This window comes from Talaromyces marneffei, chromosome 3 (assembly GCF_009556855.1).
Source record: "Talaromyces marneffei chromosome 3, complete sequence".
Lineage (NCBI taxonomy): Eukaryota > Fungi > Ascomycota > Eurotiomycetes > Eurotiales > Trichocomaceae > Talaromyces > Talaromyces marneffei.
Genome location: NC_072350.1, coordinates 3,043,681 through 3,064,581, shown reverse-complemented (window position 1 = coordinate 3,064,581; position 20,901 = coordinate 3,043,681). Strand labels below are relative to the sequence as shown.

General features: G+C 44.6%; 8 protein-coding genes across 8 annotated transcripts; 5 read left to right on the top strand and 3 right to left on the bottom strand.

Moving 5' to 3' along the window:
• Positions 1-231: 231 nt before the first annotated feature.
• Positions 232-1,575, top strand: EYB26_004848 (uncharacterized protein; the record flags this gene model as incomplete). The annotated part of the gene is made up of 1 exon (XM_054264139.1): positions 232-1,575. One exon carries the CDS (start codon positions 232-234, stop codon positions 1,573-1,575), a length of 1,344 nt encoding a protein of 447 aa, XP_054120114.1.
• A 3,586-nt stretch (positions 1,576-5,161) lies between these two features.
• EYB26_004847 (uncharacterized protein) lies at positions 5,162-5,947 on the top strand (the record flags this gene model as incomplete). Its single annotated transcript, XM_054264138.1, has 1 exon — positions 5,162-5,947. One exon carries the CDS (start codon positions 5,162-5,164, stop codon positions 5,945-5,947), a length of 786 nt encoding a protein of 261 aa, XP_054120113.1.
• Positions 5,948-6,622: 675 nt separating this feature from the next.
• Positions 6,623-7,294, bottom strand: EYB26_004846 (uncharacterized protein; the record flags this gene model as incomplete). Its single annotated transcript, XM_054264137.1, has 2 exons — positions 6,623-6,644; positions 6,717-7,294. 2 exons carry the CDS (start codon positions 7,292-7,294, stop codon positions 6,623-6,625), a joined length of 600 nt encoding a protein of 199 aa, XP_054120112.1.
• A 1,285-nt stretch (positions 7,295-8,579) lies between these two features.
• EYB26_004845 (uncharacterized protein) lies at positions 8,580-10,021 on the top strand (the record flags this gene model as incomplete). The annotated part of the gene is made up of 3 exons (XM_054264136.1): positions 8,580-8,622; positions 8,830-9,174; positions 9,270-10,021. The coding sequence occupies 3 exons, from the start codon at positions 8,580-8,582 to the stop codon at positions 10,019-10,021; spliced, it is 1,140 nt and encodes a 379-aa protein (XP_054120111.1).
• Positions 10,022-10,977: 956 nt separating this feature from the next.
• EYB26_004844 (uncharacterized protein) lies at positions 10,978-11,865 on the bottom strand (the record flags this gene model as incomplete). Its single annotated transcript, XM_054264135.1, has 1 exon — positions 10,978-11,865. One exon carries the CDS (start codon positions 11,863-11,865, stop codon positions 10,978-10,980), a length of 888 nt encoding a protein of 295 aa, XP_054120110.1.
• A 1,502-nt stretch (positions 11,866-13,367) lies between these two features.
• EYB26_004843 (uncharacterized protein) lies at positions 13,368-14,821 on the bottom strand (the record flags this gene model as incomplete). The annotated part of the gene is made up of 6 exons (XM_054264134.1): positions 13,368-13,906; positions 13,968-14,068; positions 14,122-14,397; positions 14,463-14,638; positions 14,698-14,738; positions 14,803-14,821. 6 exons carry the CDS (start codon positions 14,819-14,821, stop codon positions 13,368-13,370), a joined length of 1,152 nt encoding a protein of 383 aa, XP_054120109.1.
• Positions 14,822-15,365: 544 nt separating this feature from the next.
• Positions 15,366-16,687, top strand: EYB26_004842 (uncharacterized protein; the record flags this gene model as incomplete). Its single annotated transcript, XM_054264133.1, has 8 exons — positions 15,366-15,430; positions 15,492-15,531; positions 15,614-15,850; positions 15,927-16,058; positions 16,120-16,164; positions 16,225-16,291; positions 16,355-16,610; positions 16,681-16,687. 8 exons carry the CDS (start codon positions 15,366-15,368, stop codon positions 16,685-16,687), a joined length of 849 nt encoding a protein of 282 aa, XP_054120108.1.
• A 187-nt stretch (positions 16,688-16,874) lies between these two features.
• On the top strand, positions 16,875-17,659 carry EYB26_004841 (uncharacterized protein; the record flags this gene model as incomplete). Its single annotated transcript, XM_054264132.1, has 5 exons — positions 16,875-16,878; positions 16,934-16,951; positions 17,010-17,178; positions 17,247-17,380; positions 17,463-17,659. The coding sequence occupies 5 exons, from the start codon at positions 16,875-16,877 to the stop codon at positions 17,657-17,659; spliced, it is 522 nt and encodes a 173-aa protein (XP_054120107.1).
• Between the last annotated feature and the right edge of the window lie 3,242 nt (positions 17,660-20,901).

Here is a 20,901-nt window from a genome sequence, read left to right as displayed (position 1 = left end):
GTAATGGGTGTATGCAATGCAAGCAGCGACATGTCAAGGTGGGTTTTCTGAATGCATCGTCATCCATCTTATCATCCCCCATCCCCATCCCCATCCCATGCGCTTCGCAGATATATTGAAAGTAATCGATTTTATTTTATACGAATTGTTTTGACTAGAGTATAGTGCGACGAGTGCAAACCGTCATGCGGCAACTGCTCACAAACAAATCGTGCATGCAGTTTTCTGCGCATGCTTCCCAGTATCCCAACATCACTAGCCGCAAATACCAGCACTCTTGGTGGTACCACTGGCAGCTACAACAGTAGTAGACACAATTCCCTATCTCCAGCCATATATTCCAAAACTTCTGGACCACCAACCCCAGCATCAGCAGTGTCATCATCGGCATCACCATCATGTACTGCTGCTGTAGTAGCAGCGGCTGTAGTTGCAACTGCAGAACCAATCTCACCACCCGTCGACATCGACGCAAGACTCTTCAGCCTGTACAACAGTACCAGCCAAACACCCGAATTCAATCTTGCGGATCTCTCCATGCTGCACAACTGGTCTACGGTGACTAGTCTGACCTTATCACCCACTCCAGAAGCTCAACAAGTCTGGGCGCGGACGGTTGTACAAATCGCCCTTCAGCATCGATTTTTACTTCATGGGATATTGGCCATCTCGGCTTTGCATCTAGCGTATACGCACCCTAGTACTACAAAGGAGTATAGGGAGCTAGTAGACTACGCCGCGCAGAATCAAACTATTGCATTGAGTTTATTCCAAAAGGCGCTTGTGTCTCCGACGCCCGGCGGGCAGCGAGAGGCGCTTTTCGTGTTGTCTATACTCATTTCAGTGATTGCGATCGCGACGCTGCGAGATGAGATTTCCGATGCAATGGAAATTGACATCATTACCACTCGAGCGTCCGGGGCCGCAATTATGGATTTCAAATGGATCCATCTGTCGAGGGGGATATTGGTGCTTAATCAGGATCATTTGGATGAGTTGGCGCGAGGATCGCTGGGCATGCTGGTGAGCAGTGATGTTATGCAAGAGAGTGGGAAGTGGCATGAGAAATATTTGGCGACTGATTTGCGACATTTGCCGCGATTGTGGCATGGTGATGAGCCCCTGACTGCGATTGAGGGTTTGGAGCAAGAGATTTCAAAGGCGGATCGGGAAGCGTTTGACGAAGCGTACTTTGCTTTGATTTCGACGCGATCCAGGGTTAGTGAGTATCTGCATTCATCACCGGGGTCATCCTCATCAGCACCACACAATCAATTTTTCGGTGGTGATACTACAACACCATCAAGACCGTGTGTATACAACAGAGTCACCGCCGAAGTCTTTATATGGCTCATACGCATCCCGCAGGAATACATTGAGCTACTAGAACGACAACATCCGATTGCACTGGTTATCCTGGCGCATTATGCGTCGTTGCTGGGCAAGGAGTGCGCTACGTGGTGGTCGGAGAAGAGCGCGTATATGATTATTAGGAGGGTGTGGGTTGTGTTGGATGAGAGGTTGAGGAAGTGGATTGAGAGTCCGATGGCTGATGTTCGTCGTGCCAATGGATAGACGACGCGAAAACATGTGAAGGCATAATAACGTTGGCTTTTTTCTCTCTCTCCCTGGTCTATATTCCGGGTCACAGTATGGACAGGATCCGATGGTTGCATTGGTTCGATTGACTGACTCATTTGATACATTCAGTTCTGGGCCTTCTTTGTTGCTCGCGATTACTCGTGGGGCACGTTTGAATATATCAGATTCTACTTCACGAAGTATCTTTCTGCTTGCATTCCTTCGGCATGTTCTACGGTCTTTGATTCGATTGAGTGCAACCAGGATCGGATACTTCTACCGCCTCAAGGCTCGTATTGACTGTCGGACAGCCCATTCATACTCGATAAAAGGATCCAGGACGTCCTCATGTGTCCTACAATGCATACATGATTCGCCCATGCGTGCTTCAAAGGATCAATTAAACCAGAGGATATCAGCTATCAACCCAAAATCCCCAGCCGCAAGACAAGACAAACAAATGCAGCGCGCACAGCACATTCGCCAGTGTCCAAGACGAGAGGTCCTACGCAAGCACGTCCTCATGAAGTCGTCCTCTCCAGGAAATCCTTTCGGCTTTTTATCCAATGATACGACATATCATTCCTGCGTGGAACCATACTATCGGAAGTGAGGCATTCCTACATTCTTCTACATCATGGTATAAATTATAGGTTTATGGACATGGATCTCGTGACGGAACAACATGCATATTTACAAAAATCCTTGTATAGCAGTCGAGTCGGTATCGGTCCGGCCTCTCGTACTTGCACAGGTATGGGAGCATGAAGGATCTGGAACTGGAGCGGGGTACACCTACTATCTATATCTAGTCTACATGTATAATAAGCAAAGCAGATGATTCATTTTCGCTAGGTAATAACAATAACATCACTTCATGTTTTTCATTATGATAACTAGAGCTTTGGGGATAAGAAATTCAGAAAGGAAGACGTGCGATATACCGTAACTCGCAGCTTTTTTTTTTTAGTAAAGGCAATTTATAAGTGTACCTAGGTATTGACCCGAATTCGTCCTCCGGTAGTGGTTGGCACGTGTCACCTCCAGCAATACGTTGAAGGTAGATGGAGGGATTTTTTTTTTTTGGTGGCTTTCGGCTTTTGGCCAAAGTTCGGTTGACGTACAAATAGGCTGCCGTAGGTCGGTGAAGTTATTGCCTGGAGAGAGAGAGAGGGGGGCCGGGGCGGGGTTTGTGTTATAGGATTGTCTAGTTTGAATCTATTCTATAGGATTGATTATACCTAGGTAGGCACGTATTAGTATTTGTGCTCAAATATATCCATGGATGCCATGAGGTATATATATGACTATGTGATATGTGCTTATTTGAACGGCTTAAGGGCGCTCTGGCTGGTGGCTGATTTTTCGAGTCCCTAGAGAGTGCGACACGACACACCCCGTTATCATTTTATATCACTGAACAATGAACATTGAATGACGATACTGACTGACCCGTTAGGTATCGATAAATTGATAAACTAACGCGGCTGCAGGGTCATCATCAGGATTTTTTAGAAAAACATACCTTACCTTACCTTACAGAGTAACTAGTTAACTAATCGATGTTTCAGGTGGGGTACTCAGTGCGATAGGGAATGGAGGGAAGCTTCCAAGGGTTGGGTGAGGCCAAAAGGTACCCTGGGGCCAAAATCATTTGTACAGACAGTCAGTACCTAACTACATCCCCCGCCACAAGAAATTCGTTGGGTGAGTGACCAACTGAATCCGACACTAAAATCACCGTTTAGTTGAGGGGGTTAAAAAAACGTATCATAGTATTTTGGAGAGAGCTACGGAGTAGTTTACCTAGTTACACAACCAACCAATTTAAATTCTAGCCTCGGTCCAGTTGGTGCGCACTACGTATCTATACCGTACGTATATATAATTCCCGTCCTAGTCCTTTGCAGTAGTGCGCTTACGCACACTGGCTGACGTCGAACTAAACAGATGTAGTAACTAGTCCAGTCGAGTCGAGTCAGCACTAGGGCTAATGCTCCATTTCACGGTAGCAGACTGGATAGAAGATCTCCGGTTGATACACTAATGGGGAAATAGGGTCTATAACCCCCCATTGTAACGAGTTGGGGGAGGGAGCGAACTATGCTGGACAAGGACGTACTTGAGTCAAGGATCGAGGGTAAGAACAGATACTACCTTGGTTGGCAATGAGTCGATCTGTTGGGTTCATAAGTCTGTGTATTATTGTGAGTACATAGTTCAAGGAACCTGCTCGGTATGTGTAACTTGTAAGCTTTCAAGCTCGGCGTGGTAGTTATACACCGCGACAACTACTGTAACCAATTCGGAGTGGAAGTCCAGAGACACAGGATAGGGATTCTTCTTTGTCAAGGTGAAATTGACTGAGTCGCTTTCTAACACTTCTTATGCATACACGCCAATACTTCGTTGATAAGTCCAAAGCAATCATACCCTAATCTATTACACTTCAATACTGATCCTCTTAACTAGTGGCTAACTTATCTTGTTGGCGTCTATTCTTTAGGTACGTCAGCATCAGGCTACAGCTTCTAACTTAACTTAAACAAGCCACAACGTCTCCAACTCATGTTCGTGCCCCGTAAACCTACCACTATTATCTGAAAGGGGTCAATAGTTTATTCTACCCCCGTAGTCAAAATTAAGGTTCCTGTAAAGATTCATTCCTTTGTTCTATTGTTTCTGATTATGGTCAATGCTTTACGCCCTGCCCGATATGAGAATGTTCGTATTCAAGTTTTAGCTTGAGTTTAGATGCTCTCTTTCACGGTCTGGATCAGCCGTCCCAAACACGTGTGGTTATTTAGTACACCTTCTGCAGTAGCATGGCGCGAGTCATCATCATAGTCATCCAGGACAGGTTTTAGGTAGATCGTTTGATAGATATACGAGTGGGTGATTTACTGGTGGAAAGCTTACAGTACGTGACCCATCGATGTTATATTAATCTACTCCAGTCTAGACTGACTTTGGATTCCTTTGTGCGGTTTTTTTTCTCCGGACGAATCATTTGTCTACAATGCAATGTCTTAAATGTATCTGGAATCTGGATATGGCATGGTTGCAGTGGGGCTAGTGTCGAAGCTACAAAGTTGGTTGGACCCATGTAGCCTGGGGTTCAGGACATGCATCCATTCAATTTGACGGCGTGGACATAAATTTCTCTAGACCGTCTACGACGCAAACTCCGTAAAGCACCTGGCGCTCTCGATTTCAACTATGGGTCCAAAAGCACCTTGTTTGTACCTGCGCTCCTCGGACTACCTCGGACGATATCCTGCCAGGCGCATTCGTTCTCTGTCAATGCTGGACTGTTGGCGTGTCCTCATTATATCAATTCAGGTAGTATATAGCTGATGACTATGGGATATTACCTGGTATTTCAGCGGTGTCCCTCTTCTATAAAAACAGCTAACCTTCCCTCTCCATGAACTCTCTCCTCTCTCTCGCTCTCTTCGACCAGTTCTTCGAGATATCCTCGGTTCCATTCCTTCCTTTACGATCATTTCAACACCACATTGAATTTGGTTTATTCATTCCTTTCTAAACAGTCCCTCCATTCGGACACGAACAAACCAAGATGGTTTTATTCTCCAGCCTTCTCGTCGCCTCTGCGATAGTGACTGCAGCTTTGGCTGCTCCCACTACTCCCAATACCCTTGTCAAGCGCTCCAACTCCAAAAAGGGTGCTGCTTACAATGACGCCAGCCTTGTGGGCCTCGTCGGCGACGCCGCGTGGGCCTACAACTGGGGCAGCTCTCCCGGCGGCCGCCTCCCCGCCGGCGTTGAATACGTGCCCATGTTGTGGGGATCCGACACTACCGGATGGACCGTCAACGTCAACGCCGCCCTCGCCAGCGGCAGCAAACACATTCTCGGATTCAACGAACCCGATCTCGCCTCCCAATCCAACATTTCCCCCGCTACCGCCGCTGCTCTGTACAAGCAATGGATCACCCCTTACAAGAACCAAGCTGAATTGGTCACCCCGGCCGTCACGAATGGTGGCCCCCCGCTGGGTCTCACATGGATGGAGGCCTACCTCAAGGCCTGCAATGGCCAATGCGGCCACAGCGCCATGGCTATCCACTGGTATGCCGATGCCTCCGACACCGACTTTGAGAGCTACATCACCAAAGCATACAACCTCGCTGCCCGTTACGGTATCTACAAGATCTGGATCACCGAGTTCCAGAAGACTGGCGTTGATGCTGCTGGCCAGGCTTCTTTTATTCGAAGCACCATCCCGTGGATGGACAAGGCCAGCTACGTTGAGCGTTACTCCTACTTTTTCGTTGCAGATGGTTATTTGACCAGCGGTCACTCTTTGAGCACTATTGGTTCTGCTTACAACTCTGCTGAGTGATTTTTTTTTTTTGGTTTATCTTTGTCTTCTGGAAAGGCAACTAGATGGGAGTCGAGCTTCAAAGCTCCTTCTCAATCGCTGGGCACTTTTCTGCGGAAACTCAGCATCTTCGCTTCACTTCTTATGTATATACCTTTTACCACCCTAAATTTGAATCAAGCCCTTCCTTGCATTGAATTTAACCATACCCCGTAGAGTGTGCCGTAAGTCTTCACAAGTTGCATGATATAACAGTCACTTGATTGAATCTGATTCCGCATATCAACTGCCCAGGAACATTCCCATAGTCAAACCAAATTTCAGGGCCTGCTAGAAAATCGTGAAGAATGATCCAGAAAAGGCAATCGTCACAAACAAAAACTTCTGATTGGTCGATCTCTTAGACTCACTCACTCACTCATGACAGCGGGCTCTTGGCAGCGATATTGTTCCCGATACGGTCTAGCGCCAAGATGCTTTAACTTCATACTGACTTCCTAATTGGGTAATTGTTGCACTCAAATCTCAAGTCCCTCTTTCAGAGAAAGCGAACTGCAGACGACCAATCAAGAGCAGAGAGATAGTTATTGGGGCGGTTTGTTTTACTAACTAATATATCTACACGAATGGATTTCCAGTCCAACGCCAGGGGTAGCCAAGAGTAGAGAAGATATCAAAATCCGGCACCGAGAACGGCTATGCATCCATCGAGAAGACCCTAGACAGGTGTCAGTAAGTTAGAAATAATAACGTATTGAAGTTTATTTTTTTTGGCGGAAAGGACTCGTACGATTCAGCGTCACTATCTCCAGCCTGACTTTTCCAATCCCCGGCCGCGGGCACATGTTCGTCCTCGTACGAGCTTTCTTCTCCCTGCGCAGGTACATTACCAGGAGGGGTACCACCTTCAGACGAAGACTTTTCTGGAGGAATTTTAGTATCAGGATTGAGTGTTTGATTCTTCTCGCGATACTCGCCCTCCTTCCTGATCAAAGCTTTGCGGTGAGTCCTGTCTACAGGCTTCACCAACGTATCCATACCATCCAGATATCGTATGGTCTCATCATCATCCGCTGTCTCAAAAGAGTATTTCTTTATGAACTTATCTCGTTTGTCCTTGATTCTCTTGGCGTATCTTGTGATGACATCGTCGATGTTATCTTCCTGTAATCTCTTCGCGTTCTCTTTGCCTTTGTCGATGGCTGCGAAGTATCTGAGCGTAACTGTCCGCCATCTTTTGAAGTAGACTCTACGCTTCATATAGATCTGGATAAAGAGCTTGTCTTTGGCTTGCTCTAATTCTCTCACCTCTGCTGGGCTCAATTCTGATTTAACTGATTTGGGGCTCGAGGAGTTTCGTGTTGCCATGGCTTCTACTTCTCCTATTTGTTGAATGTGTAGATCCTGATAATGGAAGAGTATGTGAAAACTTGTCCCTTGTATAATGCTTATATTTTGAAGGATGGAGATAAGAAGCAAAATAGAGACTTGTAGAGCTGCAAAAGATATCATGGCTTCGAGTCTGTTTTTATATCGCTTTATTCTAGGTACGGTCATTATCTTCCGAGTCATAGTTATATGATTCTTCTCTGACTATGTAGATTATGGCAGCCGCAACAGATCGAGTGGTGTTACTCATAGAGGGCAACAGGCGTCTCAAAATTTTGCCCCAAGCGGACGACGGCAGAGCTTTCATCCCGTGTCTTATATCTTACAGTCATTCGCCTACTTTCCACTCATAACAATCTCGTAATTTCTCGGAACAATCTTGGTACACCTGGTTATCTTTATAAAACACCCGTGGATGGCCCGAATGCTCACTGTACGGTCTGCTGGTCTCCTTGTGAAACACAGAGAATAACATCTGGGCTGGATTTTAATAAACGTCCTCGTTCTCCTTATATCGATACGCTTTGATGGATACCTAGAACTATAAAAATATTGATAGTCGTTATATTTGCTTGTTAAAACTAATAATCCAGTCATTAACAGATAGAGTAAACGATATCTGGATACAACTCCCAGCAACGCCCTAAGTAATCATGCGAATCGTGGGAGCTTTGCTCAAACCGACGGTGAGCTGGAGTTTACTGATGCACAATGTATTTGAAATAATGCTAGAGCCCTAAAAACTTACCTAATCACGAGAGAGATTTCCCCTGGAACTGTCCTACTTCATGTTACCATTATCGTACTTCGTGGTGACGGCAATGCTTGCACGACGTTACACAATTATGCATCCAGTTCTTCATGAGATTTCCTGGTGTGTAAATGTTTCGATATGAAATCGTGAGTTGTAAATTTTTTTTTCTCATAAGCATAAATCGCGAAACACCAATTCATTATCGATGCATTTTCAAATCATTGTGGCTAGAGTCATACATGGCTTCTGATGATTTCGAGTAAGGACGAACTCCGAATTTTGTCATACCTACTATGACTGGACCATCCCGGCCATGAAATATTCATTCTTCTGGAGTCAGTCTTGACTGAAATAAGTAGTACTTTCATCTAATCTAGATCAATACACCCCCTCTACTCCAATGTTAAGTCATACCACGGACCCAAGACTCACATCTTTTTGTCCTACCATGCCACTTGTGTCAAAGATATAGACAGCTTCATCCCTTCAAGGTGTGATTCATATTTCAAAATGACTGGCAAAGCCTTTGTCACCACCACGAACAGTCAGGATGGTATGAAAGAGTTGTATAATAATTCACACATCTTGCCTCAAAATTATGTTAGTCGCTGGTATATTAAGGTCCCGAATTACCTGTCTCCTGTATATTTGAAGTTCTTCAGAACCTGCAACCACCACTTTCCTTTTTCTATAGCGAACTAAATAGTGGAAGAAGCCCCATAGACAATCTGCTGAAAGCTGTGTGCTCATAACAGCTTAGGTCACGATCAAGATCGACGTCAACATCAACGATATCCTTGCTACGATACCAAAATTGAGCAAAATCCTCAAACAGACGACGAGATGTCAAATGAAAAGGCTCCCGAGGGTTATACCTTTGGTATTGAGCTTGAATATCGCCTGAAGTTGTTAAAGGAGGGTTATAAACATCCAGGTCCACAGAAGGTTAGAGGTCACCTTGCAAAATTGTGGAATCAGGCTGGAACTGGAGTCGATCGTCATATTCGAATGGAATCCGGCTATTCATTCCAGAATCCTAGAGAGTATAAGGCCTGGAGCGTAGTGGACGAGCCCGCAATGAATAGTGGAAAGGACTTTCGATTTTGTAAGTGTTCAGTTGCCGCTTCAACACCATCGAGAGAATAGAGATAAAAGATGGATCCTTTTGTATGTGCTTCCTGCTGACCGTTCAATTTCCAGGTGGTCTCGAATTTGTATCGCCTGTCTTCAAGTACGGTGAACGCCAATTTTGGGGAAAGGAGATCCAAAAATTGTCGGACTTTATACTCAGACACAGCCACGTAGAGATGGATAATAGCACTGGACTCCATATCCATGTTGCCCCCCTCAATCGTCCCTGGAGCCTTCTTGAACAAAAACACATTGCTGACGCGGTTTATTACTTTCATGAACCCCTAAAGGAGCTTTTCCCAGACCATAGCTTTACCCAAGCCTTTCTCAAATCCAACTTTACAGAGAATCCGTTTCTCATCAACTTGCCTCCAGAGAAGAGCTTTTCTGCTCTCATTCACGACACCCAAACAACCGAAGAGCTGATCGACCTCATAAATCCTCCCACTAGTCCTGGTGATGACTTCAGTCGACGATACTACGCTTGGAATTTCACAAACAGTTCTGAAAGAAAATCTGTGTGTCTCTACCCAAAACATACAGTTGAGTTTCGATTGCCCAGATCCACGACAGGGATAGATATCATCCAAAAGTGGATCGCCTTCACGGTGACGTTTCTTCAGGCTGCGGTTGCCTTTCCACCCGAATTTATTGAGAGGGACTTTGAACAGAATCTTATGGGGCTATGGGGATTTTTAGTCCACAATCGACCTCCTGACGGTACTGAGGACTTCTGCTGGGATAGGTTCTTGGATCCGGAAATCCTGAAAAGAGTTTTAGCGGGTGAAGGACATCATAAAGTGCCCGATCATCTTCAATGAGGATGATTTAGTTTATTATCATTTTAGGGTTATTGTGATTCTTTCTATATCCACCCATTCGCCCCACGTTCCTTTGCCTGTATTCTTTCCATTTATCTTATTCTTCCTCCATATACCCCCTTTGGTTTTGTTCTTTTTTGGCTCATCTCTATTACCTTCTTTTTCTTCGTGCTTTCATGTATTCATACTCCCCCTTCTACTGACTGCAGTCTCTTCTTCTTTCAACTCTGATTATATTTTTATGTTTTCTTGCCTAGGGTTTGTTGCTTCATGTGACCCTACCTGCTTTTAGAACTCTGATACTAATACAACCTTATTTTAACCTTGAGGATTTTCTTTTATTGGCCTGCTTTCATTATGCATAGTATTTTTCTTATGGATTTGGCTCCAGACATCGCTAGTTCATTTAATCTGGAACATGCCCGGTACCTACTTACTTCAAGACTGACTCAGTTCTCCATCGTGGGATAGCAACAGTTAAAACCAGGACGAAGAAAACAATTTGTGCTCGAGTACTCGGGTAACTTTCCAAACATCGTAAACCATCGAATAATGCAGAAAATTATCCCCATGAGGAGCATAAGCCAGTCCGCGCCAAAATATCTATGAAACCTCTTGAACCTACATTACCACATTAGGAAACTAGCCGAGAGACTTGCTGTTCGGCGTTTTACTCTTCGTCCGTCCCATTGGGCTGTTGGACCGGTGGCATGAAAATCATCTGCTACGTAACCTATTATGACATCAAGGTTATCGATTAGCTTTCTCATCTACAAGACTCACGTGGTTTCATGTCCAGAAAGAAGTTAACCTTGTGCACAGGGCTTTCGTTGCCGACGGAATGTTGCCGAGCCTATTCTGCGAAAGGCCTACTCAAAACATATCCGTATTTGTCCATATCTTTTAAAACATAATTCAAAACTTAAACATTTCTATGTACATGCCATGGTGCAAATTTATAAGAAGTAGTTTTGTTCGAGGTCAGCAACTAATCCAATTTGAGTTGGAGCCCATCCAAGTTCCTTTCGTGTCTTCTCATTTGAAACAGGGTTGTCGCGGCCGAGAAGATGGCCAAAAAAGCCCAGGGCTTGATCCACTTCTGCCTGTGACTTGCCTTCAGCCGGGATGTTTAATTTCTTGCCAATCGCGGTCATGAAGTCCTTTGATGGCACGTTCTCAGCAGCAGCAATGTAGGTGACACCGCCGGGGGCAGCTTTCTCAACTGCAAGACGCAATAGAACCGCTGCATCTAGTCGGTGAATAGCGGGCCACTGGTTGGAACCATCGTCGACATAGTAGCTGCCTCCAGCTTGCTTTGAAAGACCTCCCATCATGGTCATGAATCCCTGGTCTTCTTTGCCGTGCACAGTTGGAGCGAGTCGAACGACAGCACCAAGAACGCCAGTCTCCTTTGACAATTTGAAAAGTAGAGCCGAAGAATGATTTCGTGCACCAAGATAGTCGTCAATTTCAGGCTCGGTGTCCTCAGTCGACAGCACACCTGACGGGAGACCCATTGTGCCACCGACGATGATCAAGGGCTTGCCGACAAGTTCCTCGCTCATGGTCTGAATGCTTGCTCGGTCGACGGCAAGACTGTGAGCGAATTTCGTAAAGTCGTGGATAAACCCCAGATGGATGACGGCATCAGCAGCCTTTGCGCCGCTTCGAAGACTCTCAATATCTTCTAGATCTCCCTGATGGACTTCCGCGCCGAGACCGCGGAGTATCTCCGCATTTTTCTCGTTACGTGCCAATCCGATGACTGTATGGCCATGTTGGATGAGTTCTTGAGTGACGGCACGACCAATAAAGCCAGCTGCTCCGGTGACGAAAATACGCATTTTATTGGGTGGTGGTTGAGTTGGGATGATTGGATATAGTTTGGTCGTCAATTATCGACTACTGATTGGTCGATAATCGTTGCGTAAGTGTTCTTGTTGGTTCGGCGTGTGATTGATTGATGATGAAGAAATTCCGTCCCAAAGACTGCTTCCAACAGCGCCGTTTTATAGTCGACCTCGATGCATTAATGTGCATACTAGCGTTTAATTCCATTTTTGCAGATGTGATAATCCTAGCTGTTGATAGGTGATGCTAAACGAAAATCTCTGGATCACCTCGTTCGGACTTTAAAGTGGGATGTTAAAGCCGGCTCGGGGAATCATCACCATCCCGATCCTCCGCCCTTGCATTTCCTGGTATTTACCTACCCCTCGGTTTTAGTGCGGCAATATATTATACCGGGATCCTATGACACTATCTACGTAGTATGATGCATCACAGTATGTCGAATTATCAATATCACAATGCCTATTATATCATTGCCCCGCCGTTGGTGCCGTCAATCCCTCATGTTTGGTGCTTACAGTCTACGATAGAGGATGCTTAGGATGCTCTGCCATGCACTAACCTAAATTCGAGTGCCGATCTACAACACGATTAAATCAGATAAAGGTTTAAACTACCTAATTACAAAAGAAAATATAGTCAGACAATTCGGCCTAGCGCAAGAGTGGCTCCTTCGTTTACTAAGCAGGGTCAAGATCTCGGGGGCCAAAAGATGTTGCTAACTCCACCCATCACCTACCTACTGGATGTAGTAATCACTACTGGTGCATCGTCTTAAAATATATTTATCTGCCTCTTTGATAAAACTTGACAGGGAAATTTCCAAGGTTCGACATAATGATGAAGCTCGACAAGATATAGCCTCCGAACAGTTTCCGGCTTTTTATTTTCCTGGACTGACACTTGTACGCTCACTCAAAGTACGTACGGACTTCTAAATGTCCATTTGACTTTTGATTCGTTATCAAGCAGTGCCATAACGACCGGATCAATGCGTTGGAAGACTTCTTAATAAAATTTGAAATATGTGACATGGATGGTTCAACGCTGCCTTGTTGATTGCCGTTTACCTCATTCGTACTGATGGGGGATGCATTCGTCCGCAGAGACTTGTTACTACCCAACTTGAGCTGGGGAGCATGAAATCAAACAGTATGCAGAGTTAATATGTGAGTCTTATCTAGAAAAAGCTCATGAGAACTATTAAATGTCATCGGGCCTATCATTCAGCACCACCAAGGGAATCCGGAACCCAGGGCTCGGCTGATCACATGATGTAGTGATTTCTATACATCACAACGCTAGTACTTTCTGAACTGTTTTGATTTCAACTAAACAAATAAGGACTAGACATATGAAATTCAATGGTACCAATCTTGAGCCTCAATCCGCTCCAAAATTCATCGCCATCATCTCAACTTCCAAATTCACCCTTCTACCAGAGCCATTTTCTTCAACTTGTTGCCATCTTTCACTCGTCGTCCAGGAATCGTGATCAAGATGAAAGCATGACCAAACTTAACTCGTCATCATCCCCTTCAGTCTTTACCTCTCGCTTGATCTCTTTGTGGACGTCGGAGTTGTTCTTCATTGGTGAATCATCGCCGACATGAACAGGTTCCTTCGTCCAAACGGCTTCAGGCTGGATGAGGAGCTCTTCGTTTTCGAAAGACAATTTGTAAAGCGAAGGCCAAATACTCATTGTGACTATGCTACCGTCGTCTTCCACAAAGTTTAAACTTTTCATTTTTTCTGTAGAATAGACTGTTCCGGGTGGACTTTGCCGAGTCTGATACTCAAACTCCTGTCGTTCGAGTTTCTTTTTGAAAGAGAGGCAATCCTCGAATATCTGTAGAAGTGCTCTGTGGGTGTTATCTTTATGAATATTTGGGCTGTAATAGTCACTGAACAGAGCTTCGACCATCTGTGAAAATTGATTGCAGGGGTCATCAAGGCGGTGGTTCTCAAAGCTAGCACGATTATCCAAAGCTTTGCTGGTCGCCAAGCGCCAAATTTCCCACGTATGGCTGCTGCCTGTACTCCATGTCAGTATCAAAATCATAACATTACCATGTACTGCACAGTAATCACATACCAGAGTCTCTAACGATTTTTCCTACGGCAGTCAACAATTGCTCCGATTGTGTATTGGGGCTGAAGGCAAAGGAGTAATCGAAAACAGTGGCAAAGATAGCACTAGCAATAACACCCTGGATGTATGCACGCTTTCCACGTATGGTCTGTAGTACCTCTCCAACGTCATTTTACTCATAGCTGATTCATCCTTGAAGGTGCGCCCTGTCCAAGACTTAAGGGCTTGCTGAAGCTTTCGCCATTCAGAAGCACATTGGTCATCATATAATGTCTCGCTGCGCTTCTGCAAGGATCTGAGTTTTGTCATGAAGCCCATAGTCACTCTTTGATGTTGAGTGGCAGACTCAGCGGCGGCCTGTTTGGCTTCGGTGAGAAGCTCACGCTCACGGCGGAGTTTTTCCTTCAAGGCTACATTCTCATGTGACAATTTCCTTAGCAGGTCCATCATTTCATCGTAGACAGTATCGTATCCTCTCCCTCCTCTTGTGGCACCCACTTGAGCAAAAGTTTCACCCTGATCAAGATATGCTGTGCTTCTGCTAGTTCTGCTTTGACATCTCGAAATGCTGACTTCAAGCTCCTTTCGTTCTTGATGTGGTGGTTAAGTTCTTCGGTCAAGAGTCTGTCATTCTCCAGCAGTAGTTGTGTTTGGGATTTCAGGCCGCAGAGTTCCTATCACAATAAAAGTGGCCAATATATTGCTTCTTTAGCTTGTTGTGGACCTGGCAAACCTCTTCCACAGCAACAAAGTGCTTTTCCATTGATTGTTGAACTGCTACAATAGATCTCATTAGTAAGACTCAAATCATCTTTTCAACATAGTCGATTGACCTTACAGGATCGCAGACCGCCCATCGCTGAGGCGAGGTCGTTGCAGCAGACAACAAGTGGACCTGAGCTTGAATGATAGAATTAAAGATGTGAAGATAGCGAATGGATTCTGATGAGGCTCACTCTAGCTTGCGTCTGCTGCCAGGTCAAGAGAAGTGCAGTCTGAGGAGTAAGTCTTCAATTCTGGTTCATGAGGTTTTATGTTTATACGGAGGGGGCTCGCCCGTGGAAGACTTTCTTTGACAAGCCAGTGTCATGTGATTGTTTGGCCTTCTGTTTGCTTGGGTTTTTCGTTTGCGTGGTGTCCTAAGGCATCCTCTCTTTTCGTCCACGGCTCTCGTTCTCCTCTTTGTTCTCACTTCCTCCTCACACTTAAACGCGAAATTTCCTACCTCTTCAACTACTTTCCTTCTACGTCTCTACTCCCAGACTTCTCAGGGTCGCTCACGGGTTTGATTTCTTTCCTTCTCCATCTCTAACCTTCGATAGGCCTCCTATCCTCAAATTCTTTACTTCGATTAACTTAAATTGACTTCTCATTCTCTCATAAAAAACACCAAACTTCAAAATGACAGAACCTACCGTTGCTCAGTCCCTAGTTATTGGACTTGATTTCGGCACCACTTTCAGCGGGTTTGTATATTCTTCGACAATAGCAATGTGAATTTGCGCGGAGCTAATGACCAGATCGCAGTGCTGCTTGGGCTATTGACGGCCAGTCGCGGAATATCGAGGTATTATCTGAATGACCAGGTGGGAGAAATAGTGAGTTCAGACATCCCCATTGCAAGTAAAATTGACATCGAGAGCTCATAGCTTGTAGGAACAAGTCTCAAAGTACCCATCGTCATGACGTTTTTTAAAAATCGTTTCCTTTGGGGGTGGCAGGCTCTGGCCTCGGCACAACAGGCAATCCGTGGTGTCAAGCTCCTTCTTGACGAGGATCAAATGTATCGATATAACCCAGCACTGCGAGCCAAGAAGTTGCTCAGTTCTCTGAACAAGTCGCCAGTCGATGTTTCCACGGAGTATTTAAAGAACATTATCGAACATGTTCACCAGGACCTACGGCGTTCCTTTGGACCTGACGTCAACGATCTACCCAAGAAATATGTGCTCACTGTCCCAGCCGTTTGCAAAAGATGCAACCATGAAGATTGCCATAAACGCTGGCATAAACGAGGATCTGCTTTCTTTGTTATCTGAGCCAGAGGCGGCAGCACTTTATACATTGCGAGCCATTCAGCCTAACACAATTAAGGTGTGTGTTTGTCTTCATATATAAATCTACTTGATCATTGAATGTTAACCACACGGTTTAGAAAGGAGACATATTTATTGTCTGTGACGCAGGTGGAGGCACTGTGGTACAGTCTTCCAGACACTCTATGAAGCGGATATGTTAACTTACTTCTATCATCTTTCAGGACCTTATCTCTTATTGCGTCGATGATCTCACTCCACTGAAACTAAGAGAGGTTGTTGAAGGAACAGGTAAGTTTCATCGCTCAACAGATCTTGAGGGCATGGTTCGCAATCTGACCTTGGATCTATTAGGCGGAGTATGCGGCTCGATGGTTCTCGATAATCGCTTTGAGTCTCTTCTCGAAGAGCTACTGGGGTTCGAAACTTTTGAGCTTCTTCCGGAAAACACCCGAAAAGCAGCCCTTCAATTCTGGCAAGAATCGATCAAACCAAATTACGATGGAACCGACCTCGATGATGACGATGACCCTAATTGGGAATTGACCTTACCAGGACTTCCCGATCAACCCTTAATCGGACTGAAAGGAGGATTTTTGCAGCTCACCAGGTGGGTTTGAATCGACGAACGTCTAAATCACGATTGCATAGACTTCTAACGCTATTACTTTTATTATTAGGTCCTAAGTACAAGGGATCTTTGATCTTGTAGTACAAGATGTCATAAAGCTTGTGCAACACCAGGTGAGAAAGATCCAAGTAAAAGGCCATTCTGCTCGAGCAATACTCCTTGTTGGTGGCTTCGGCGGATCCGAGTACCTTTACCATCGTCTTTGCAAAGCATTTCCTAAAATCACCATTATGCAACCTCCAAATGCGTAAGTCTTTGTATCACTTCTTATTTCTGTGAAGCCTGTTACTAACACATCTTAGTTGGCAAGCGGTTGTCCAGTAAGTGTTCTCTCGCTCAATACGATGGTAGGTCAGGATTGGTCTAACAAGAGAGCAGCGGAGCGGTTCCTAGGAGGCCTCGAGGGAAATCGAGTTAGGAGTCGATTAGCCCGGTATCATTACGGCATCGTCACACAGGTCAAATATGAGCGAGGCCATCACTCCAAATCCCAAAGAATATGGTGCAAATTGGAAGAATGTTGGAAAGTTGACGGCATAATGGAGTGGTTCATCGAGAAGGTTAAATTCCTCGGAAATTCCTTGGTATATGGCGTATACTTGCTAACTAGGGTAGGGAACATCCCCTTTCGGAGAGCAAACCTATCCGCAAAAGCTTCTACACCACACGGCGTTGTGACAAAGATCTGACTATGAAAAAGAAATTATATTCCTCGGGCTCAACAGTTGCACCAACCCGAATGGGCAATGGTAAATCATCCTCTTCAAAAAACGAAAAGAATCATTTTCCTTTTTTTTCGCTTTCTAGACACATGAATAACTTGCAGAACAGATGTCAGCAAACTTTGCGAATTTCGAGCCGATCTTAATGCTGTGCCAAAGCAGTTATTTGAAAGACACACTAATAGCAAAGGAATATCATACTACAAAATACGCTATGATCTTGTGATTATTCCCACTTCCGGCTACATGTACTATCAACAAGAGCTCAACGGAGTATCTTACGGCAGAGTACGAGCAGAGTATTAAAGTCAGGGTAGCTTCCAGTGATCTGACTGACCTTTTGATACAAATTACAATGAGATTAGTTGGATAGAGAACAGACTGTTGGGAGAGGAGATTGGAAGATAAATCAAAACCAGGAGAAGGTTTCAAAATTGTCGTCAGCTCTCCTATATTTGATGAATTGGGACTTTGCAATGAATCGGAGAATGAAATTTGTTCTTTCATCAGAATGCCGAACGCTATCCTCATAGCTCGCTTTCTTGCTCGTTTTGCTATGATGTTTTTTGGTCCTGACTACAACTTGCTTCGCAGATTGGAACAAGAAGAGAGAAAGACATATCGATGGGGGAGTTCATTAAAAGGAAATTCAAAAATAAAAGACTGTACTCAAGCATACCTTGGTATCTAATGCTGCGACATAAGTACCTAGATGCCATGGTAGAATGTATCCGCCGGTTTATATTGGTATTATAGTGTTTCATGATTGAAACTCTGAAATTCTCAGGCTTATTCACGACCAGAGCTTCTAACATATCTAGGGATCGTTGGGCCTATCAATGCTGACTACCTCTGCCGGTATGCAAGTAAGCATGGATGAGCCGTAGTCTCAATTCCCCAAATCTAGCTTCATGATAGTATGCACTGAAAATTAGAGATCATAGACTATATATGCAGATAGTATAACATGGGGTCCATGAAATCCTGGAACATCCTCGCGACGATATCTACTCACCAACCTTGCTCATCTTCTATTCAACTAATTGATCCATCCTAAACAGCTTGCCCAAATATCGTGCAGTCCCCAAAATGTCTTTCGTTTGAGCTGCGCGAGGATTATCAAGGCATCTCATCTTTCCATTGGCATCGTGTCGTCTCACGTGTCCTCGCAACCCTACCTTCGACACGGAGCGAATTATGCAATGAAAATCATACTGTCAGTTCAGCGAAAACGAATTCGATAATCGTTACATGATTTTGCTGATTCTGAGAAAGTCTCTCATTTGCTACTCGTACAGTAAATTTAAACTTGTTTTACACCTGTGAGTGAGATGCAGCGTCTTGTCTGTTTTTCTTAACCAGCATTTGCTTGGATTCTCTCATTCTACTTCTGAATAGCTGCCACAAGAAACAATGGGAAACCAGGCAAGAACAATACTATGTACACAATCAAATTCCAAGGATGCTCACGACTAAACCAAACTCCATCACATCACAAGTTACACCCACCACTCTCTTCCATATCCTTCTCTAGCAACGATGTCTCAACCAATCCTCAGTACGTACCTGATCTCTGCTCCATCATCGCGGAGTTAAGCAACCCCTCCCAATGTCGAGCCAATCAAACCTCCCCCAAACCACAAAACTCGAACAAAAATCGACGGAATGCTCGGAATCTCCCATCAACGGAACTTTACAGGCCAACCAATCAGACGCTCAAGATAGCCCCTACGTAATTTGTTTCAGCTCGAAAAGAATGGGAATCGGGCCGAGCGGAGGTCGGCAAGTCAGCGTTCCCATTTTTACCGACTAAGTTAACGAAAAATGCCTCATTCGACTCACGTTATACTATATACAGAAACGTCGTATCACTCACAAACCCACGCCCAGAGATCGCGAACGGCGGCAAACACTTTCGAAGACGAGAATTAACAGGGATCATTTAGTTAACTTAAGTTAGTCTCCGCGGATCATATAGTAATTGCGGAGAAAAACAGCGTACACTACTCCGTACTGGTACAGGGTTTTTTGAGTCTTTTTGACAGGACAGGATTAGTGGCCTCCAATAGCCGTGTCAGACTGGTCAGCAAGTTCAAGCTTTTTTTTTTTTTTCGAGTATATACTCTGCATAGTACGAACATGCGTGCATGCATGATGCATGGCATATGTAGCTAGGCATTTTGCTTTCTTCTTTCTTTTTTTTTTCTACAGAACGTAATATTTATCGTTCGTTGGTTGTTTTTGTGTGAGGGATTTATCGTTTAGACCGTACTCAACCCGTACTTTGACGCGGTTACCCCGTAAAAGTACAAGAGAGTTACTCAGTATCGTACCATCTCCATATAAAGTCATGTATGTATGACTGGCATACGCACGTACGTACGGAGTAATTATTTCATTTCACATGGAGTTCGTTCGTGTGTCAAGGACACACGACACCAGTCCCCACAAGTACAAATTGATCGCATCCGATTTTCTGCTCGGGTCTCGTAAGTGTCTCTGATTCGGCGTGCTGGGGTCAGCCTCATTATACTTTATCCATTCTTGGTGCCGGATTTCCGTGTCTTATCGCGTTTTGAGCGCTGGGCCCAGCAAAAATTGATTAGTTACCAGATTTGATTGTGTTTAACTAGATAGGAAAGTTGATTCGATAATACGTATAATCAATACTCCGTAACTTAACCAGTTATATGCTTGAAAATGGTTAAGAAACTCGAGAATAGATATGGGTACCTTACTACATATTGAGGAAAACGGCTTTTAGGTCCGGGATCTTTGATAAGACAGTCAATGCCGACGGGATGCCGAGGTTTGATGCTGGGTGAAATATCTTCTTTTTGGATGATTGACGTCAGTGAGACGGGGATTAGTATGATTATAGTTAAGGGGGTTATGTTAAGAAGACCCGAGTGAACTTTGAAGTATTAGAGCGTTCGGTTCATTCGGATGCTCCGTGTCGATTAGCTTGTCCGTGAACAGGACCAATGGATTTGTACTACGTAGAGAATGCATACATTGAAAGTATAGCAAAATACCACACCATCCAGACAAACTGAACACTGAGCTGTCCCCAAGTCTGTCGTTCTTCTCATCCACTCAGAAAGCTGTGCTTGACATGCATACCTTCTTGATAGTCAACCACATGATCTCAAAACCACCCAGTCAACTTTCACGTCAGGAATGTCATATCAGCTCCCAAGATCCCCAATCCTCTCAAATCACCGCCAAGAGAAAGCCACGATCTTAGCATTCCAAACGGGCCTGGTGGTTTGCATTCCTCGGCAATTGGTTTGTACCTTACTACGCGCGTACCCTGGAGTCAAAATGAAAACGTGCCTGGGAATATTGACATCCGTGGACAAATTAGGCTACTGCAAACGTGGGTTCGAAAAGTAGGGATGGGGTTTGTTTTGGTGTGTGGAATGCAGAATGTGCGTTACATCCAAACAATAGAAATACATATACGTACGTATTTCTACATGTATTTGTACATTGCTGGGGGGGATTACCTATCCAGGGAATATATTGTAGCCATGCGAATGTTTAAA